This window comes from Cynoglossus semilaevis, chromosome 20, assembly GCF_000523025.1.
Source record: "Cynoglossus semilaevis isolate Cse_v1.0 chromosome 20, Cse_v1.0, whole genome shotgun sequence".
Taxonomy (NCBI): Eukaryota; Metazoa; Chordata; class Actinopteri; order Pleuronectiformes; family Cynoglossidae; genus Cynoglossus; species Cynoglossus semilaevis.
This window is the reverse complement of record NC_024326.1, coordinates 3,733,342-3,739,872: the sequence shown is the minus strand read 5'-3', so window position 1 is coordinate 3,739,872 and position 6,531 is coordinate 3,733,342. Positions and strand designations below refer to the sequence as shown.

The following is a 6,531-nucleotide window of genomic DNA, read 5'->3' as shown; positions in this document are numbered from 1 at the left end:
TCTGATTAATTATCATCACTAACTTGGCCTGTTGGTGTGAAACCACTCAGGTGCACTACCCTGTGTAACAGCTAATATAATATGCTAATGCCGATGTGTCTGCCTCGAGCCTTTGGCACTGCTTGGCTTTCATTAACATGACATTGTTTCTCTGTTGAGGCCTGGACGTGCCCATTGATTTAACAGTGACAGCCTCCACTGACAACACCATCACTCTGTCCTGGGGTGTGGTCCAGGGCCCCATCGACCACTACAAGGTCACGTACACGTCCTCCAGCGGCATCACTTCCGAGGTAAACAACTGGACATTTATGACACGTACCATATGATATAATAGTGCGTCAGCTGTGAGTCAGCTGTGAGTCACCGTAGAGGCGGAGTCACACAGCTTTAACCTTGTGTTTCAAAAGTAAATTTACGTCTGTTTCTCCTTCCCTCAGCTGACAGTGCCTAAAGATGTTACCACCACCACCATCTCAGACCTTGAGCCCGGAACAGAATACACCATCACCGTGGCGGCGAGAAGAGGAAGACAGCAGAGCACCACAGCCACCATAGACGCCTTCACAGGTAGAAGCAACATTGTTGATAATAGAGATTCCTCCATTGATGAAGTCATCTGTTAAATTCAAATAAAGGTGTCAAATAACTCGCCTTAATTGATAAAAGAGTTCCCCTTTGCCAATTTAATGATAGCATTTAATTATGTTACATTCAATATCGGACCGTCTCAGTCAAAAACACGACAGATCATTACACCACTGAGGGAACGGCTCGAACACAATGGTGTTTTAACAGGAGTCAAATGGTAAAAATAATGACCTGCAGTGCAGCAGCAGGTGAGGTGCTTACAAGCAGATGAAAAATGGAGCACCTTAAAGGAGTTAGAGGCAGCAATTAGTGATGCTAAATTAGTCAAGTTGGCTAATGAGCTTATTACAAGTGTTCTCTAATTGCACCTCTGTATTGCACGTAAGTGTAATTGTGTTTTGGTTTCTTCTGAAGCAAATTCAACTTCACACACGCGGCGCTTTACTCCCACTGATGGATGTTGCCTCCTTCTCGCTGAATATCAATCACGCCCTGGATGTTTTTGTTTTTTTTTTTCTCATTGAATCTGTGTAGAAGTGTCAGTCTGCGTCTGTCTGCTCAGCTCTTTTTTTTTTGCAGCACCCACTGACTTTTCTGCACATTTATCTTCATAAAATCTACCTTAGCACTAGCACTAAGTCATTAGTTAACTGTCCCATTCATCAGAAGGTTTGATTACCACTCGTGTTAATCTAAATGGTATTTGTTACTTTTTTACCCGGTTACTCCAAATTCTCAGAGTTTTGCACGAATAAAGAAAAATACAGAACGTTTTTTGAAGGAGTGAATTTAGAGCTGTCTTCACCTTAGAACTTTTTTTGTGCACAAACTTGTATGGCATATTTCTTCAGTACAAGGTGTGTGTCAGTAAAAGTCAATAAGTAGATATTGTTCAGTTTGACAGGGTTGGCCATAAAGCGTCTGTCTTTCTTAAGAAGCCTCTCGAAGAAGAATTTCAAAAACCCTATGTCTATTCTTCCTTGGCATGAATTGGTTCTACAATCCTGGCAGAACCTGATGTACATGATACTTTGCTTCTTGTCTCTTTTTCTAGTATTAGTATTTTTCTTCTAAAATACTGAAGAAACATTTTCCAGTGCAGCATAGTAAAGACTTTCTGATTATTAATTTAATTGGTAAAAGTACATCGAGAAATCACTGTAGTGTCCTCCTGTATTTCTGAGCTTTTAAATGATTAACAGTCCTGCAAAAGACGTGTCACCATCATCTGGGATCATAAATGACATCTTCATTAAAACCATTACAGCTGGGCTGTCTCACCAAGTCAATAATCCTGCTTTCCCATCCACCCTTCATTCTGTATTCATCCCTTCTTGTGATAAAATCCAGATTCTTTGATACCGACCGTGCAGGACATTTTCCACCAAAAACCAGTTTTAACACAAACTCCCGGCTTATTAAAACTGAACTCCTTCACTGTTTCCCCTCTCAGCTTGTCATCATGTCCTTCCTTGGATGGACGTCTCACATCTTCATTTTCCATTTTTTTCTCTTCACGAAAAAAATGTAATCATTGCTTCCACTACCAAGGTTTTCTCTCTCTTTGCTTCTGCTCCATTGTCACAAAATCCACGACTAATTCCTTTCACTTCATGGCGGCGTCGCATCTCCATCAACTTCATTCTCGTTCCATCGCCTCCGCCTTCGCAGCTTTCCTTGAAAACTCTCCGATGACCTCTGGACCCTCCGTTCTTTCAGGGATCAGACCAGTAACCCACCTCTACTTGTCAGAAGTGACTTCAGACTCAGTGTCGGTGGCGTGGAGCGCCCCGGCGCCGCCCGCCGACCTCTTCATCCTCAGCTTCAGCTCTGCCGATGGGACAGACAGCTCTAAGCTGACTCTGGAAGGAGCCAAGACAAGGTTGATGGTTGAAGGACTGCTGCCCTCCACACAGTACACCATCAGTCTAATCACTATTCAGGGGGACATCACCTCGGAGCCGATAACTGCATCTCTCACTACAGGTGAGACCCTCGATTTCCTGGAGATTTGATGCCTGGTGTTCGACAGTAATGAAGAGAAATGTGTGAGAATGAGAATGACATTAAAGGCCAGAGGGTTTGTGACTGCTCTCTGCACATATGTTCCAGTGCTTTCTGGCTTTTTTCTCATTACCTCGCTGCCAGGCAGGGACAAAGCTATGTTCATGGACATGTGGACCTTTGTTAAATCTAAGACATATTTGTATTATATATTATTTTGCTTGGAAGGTTTTCAGTTTTCCTTTTTTGTCTACTGTACCTTGAAGTACTAAAACCTGCTGTATCTAAAATGTAGGCTCTGCCTTTGGTGCAACCTGCTAAAAATATTATTACAAGTGCTGTGCAACATGAAGCAGTCCCTGATTGTAAATGTTTTGCACAAATCAACACACCTTATCATTTATTTTGACTGTTAATATATTACCATATAAGGCATGTTGTTAGCTCCTCGAAAAGCCGTTGACCTATTTCACCTTTTGTTGTTCCTTTGTAGTGTGTTTGTGTTTGAATTACACTTCATCTTGAGGAACGCTCCTCATTGTTTACCTGTAGTGTTTATGAGGACCTTCATGGACAGTAGTAAAATCAGCCGACATAATCAGAGGTCTGAATTACGAGGTCAAAGTGTTTTTGTCCTGCAGAGAACGCTCTGTCACCACTGACAGTGACACGTGTAGGAAACAGTGTCATCCAGTGTCTGGACAACGTTTGCTGTCCCTCGGCCATTTCTATTTCCATACATTGTTTTTTTATTCCTCTGAAAGGCATGCTCCTTAAAACCTAAAAACATTTGTTTTTACTTCTACCTCTGTCTTTCAAAAACTACTGGTTGTAATGGATTTTCCCTGATGTTTTCCCTGATATAAGGGAAGGCAAAGGCAGTCATTTTTAAGCTGACAAAGAGAAATTCAAAACCGTGGAAAAAAAAACTGTAGTAAAAGAGACTAGAAGGGAAGAAAAGATTGCCGAATATGAATTGTAAGAAGGGAGAAGTCAGCTTTGAACCTCGGCGACATTAATTTTGCAACAGTGTCAGAGACACCTGTTTGCTCCCATCTGATCTTTATTTCACATTTGTATAAAAGTCTGGCGGCTTGTAACTCTCTCATTTCTTGTTTCCTCTGCCTTTTCGCTCTGTGTGAGCAAACAGAAATTGTTAGATTGCAAACTCCGGCAGAGAGTATTTTTAAGACAGGTGTACTGTACAGTATTTCCAGCACCTGTCTCTCTGCATCCTGATGAATTGAATCTAAGAGTTGATGAGAGGCTGAACTCGCGTAGAATAAAATGTACTCTTGGGTTTGCACTCGCTGTGTTTGCAGCATTAGACACGAGACACTTTACCGCAGGTTTGAACCGCAGTTATAGCCGTGGTTCATATTGATTAGTAGAAGAGGTACTCTGGAAGTATTCTGCCTCAGGGCCGCATTCATTCATTAGCTTACGCAACGCAAAGTGAATCATCGACAGCGTAACAGCCGCAGATACAAGTGACAGAGCTGTCTGTAAACATCCACGGCCGTTATTCTCCTCTTTGCAGTAGCCAAGAAAATACATAACATACATATGAATTTATACTAGAGACAGAAATACATTACATTTAAGTCTGTGTAGATGGAATTTGATAGGAAGTTTTTTTTTCCTCTTTTTAAAACTTATCACATGCCTTTATTGCTTTGTACATCTTCTGATGACCTGGCATTTATTTTCTCATCTTATATTCAGCATGACCTTTTCAATGGCATCTCAGTGTCTGAGGAGAAACAAAACTAGTGTCGAAGCAACTGTGTGAACCCAGCTCTCAGCCTTGATGTTAATGATGCCAGTTTTGTTCACTTAGTCTCATGGAGCTGGATTTGTTTTTTATAATGAAACCAATGCATGAGGTCCTTAAGTCCATTGACTGGACACATACCAGAGTAAGGCAACCACATCGCCATATCTGATGTATAAATAGTAAATTTTCCTATGTTTTCTTATATTCTTTTTTGGACCAAGGAAACAGGAAATACATACATATTACATACTGTGAAGCCAAAAGCCACCAATAATGGGTGAGAGAGTTCCTTATGTAGAATTCAGTACATTCTCACTGCTACACCTTTAAGAATTGACCACAGTGCATACTCCTCACTTCTACTGAGTTCCTGGATGAAATGACCACATCTTCTCCATTCTTTACCGCCCTCCCAGGTATCGATCCACCAAAAGAGGTGACGGTGTCAGATGTGACAGAAGATGCAATGACAATTTCCTGGATCAAACCTCTGGCTTCGTTTGACTACTACAAGCTGTCCTACCAGTCAGCAAAAGGTAGGATTTACAGTGTGATTTACAGTGTGAAGAGTCTCTAAATTGTACTTTAACATTAGGGTGATCCTTATATCAGTAATTACGGCCCACGGCTCTCTCCTGTTTCACGTAAACGAATGTGACACTTGCTTTTGCAGCGCTCTCTCGTGTGAAATGTTTTGTGGCAGCGCACCTTGTTATTCACCCTGTTATACATAATTAACTGTAACATTTTATCTGTGAAATTTAATTTAATTTTTAATTAAAGGTTGGCATTGATTAAATATTTACCCAGTGATGCAAAATGCACAGAGCCTGGAGTTACAAAAAAAAAAAAGAAAAAGTAAGAGGATGTGGAGTTGGACAGTTTCTCCCTTGTGTGTCTTTTGCAGGTCGTGTGGACAGTGTGGTGATTGACAATGATGTGACCAACTACAACCTGTCCAGTCTGTTCCCTGCTACGGAGTACGAGATCAGTATCAACGCTGTCAGGGGAAGTCAGGAGAGCAGAGTGGTCAGCACCTCTGTTTTTACAGGTGGGAGCTAATAATGGAACATCATCAGGGTTTGATGACCGTCTTTGGCGTGATCCGTTGCTCAGCTTGGCTCTAGTCGTGTTCTTGCTGTATTTTGTGGTTACACCAGAGAACTGGGAGTGCTCCAATGTTGAAGGAAGTGAAATAGTTTATTATATTATATATCATAGCAATTATTTATTATGTGCAAAAAATCTGCTGTTACATCCACGTCAGTGAACACTATCATCAGAAGTCTTTGTCTTTACTGTAATCTGTGACTGTTCTCTCTCTGATACCATGTTCTCCCCACTGCCAGAACAGCTCGGTTCTAAGAGATTTGGAAAACAGGGGCACACACACACACCTACACACACACACGCGCAGACAAACATCAGACACAATCACAATCTAATGGTGCAACTGACAATACAAGAGGTGCAATCTCTGCTGCTGCAAGATTAAACTGTTCAGTCTCTGACCCCAGTAATTGGTCTCTCTCTCTCTCTCTCTCTCTCTCTCTCTCTTTCTCCCTCTCCCTCCCTCCCTCCTTTGTCCTTCTTTGCCTTTTTCCTCATCAATTCTCCTCCTCTTAATATTTTGGGTTTACCTCTTGTTGCAGTGTGCTTAATCTGATTATGGTTCAGATTTATAAAACGAGACAGTATTAACAAGTGCTTTTTTTTATCATTAGCTTTTCTTCCCCACCTCACATCATAACATTTAGTCATTTAGGGCTTGTGTAGCTCTCTGTGTGTAGCATTAAGACAATGAAAAGCAGTGCACGAAATTGAGATTGGGGGTTGGAGTGGGGGCGTGGTGATCAATGAGAGCAGGGATCAATCCAGTCAAAGCCAAAGGGGTTTCACTCTGTGTCGTCGTACTCAGTCCTCTCCATCAGTTAGCTGTCAATCACTATGAAAGCTGGGAAATAATAAACTATAGATTGATGACATCATAAATACCCTTAACCAAGGACAATATCACACAGCCTCCCAAACCATATGTAAACAGGCGTTTAGAGGAGTCGCTGGTCAGAGGAGCTGAGAGATAACAGCAGACAGGGTTTACTTTTGCCAACACAGCAGGTTACTGCTAATATAAGATGACTTTGGGGAGAGCTGGGGCT

General features: G+C 41.7%; 1 protein-coding gene across 1 annotated transcript in view; it reads left to right on the top strand.

Moving 5' to 3' along the window:
• The window catches only part of tnr (tenascin R (restrictin, janusin)), a 118,632-nt gene that overhangs the window by 82,247 nt on the left and 29,854 nt on the right, over nucleotides 1-6,531 (top strand). Inside the window, exons 18-22 of the mRNA XM_008333993.3 lie at nucleotides 160-293; nucleotides 441-570; nucleotides 2,311-2,577; nucleotides 4,789-4,908; nucleotides 5,280-5,423. Coding sequence (XP_008332215.2) covers nucleotides 160-293; nucleotides 441-570; nucleotides 2,311-2,577; nucleotides 4,789-4,908; nucleotides 5,280-5,423 — 795 coding nt within the window. The remainder of the gene's footprint in view (nucleotides 1-159; nucleotides 294-440; nucleotides 571-2,310; nucleotides 2,578-4,788; nucleotides 4,909-5,279; nucleotides 5,424-6,531) is intronic.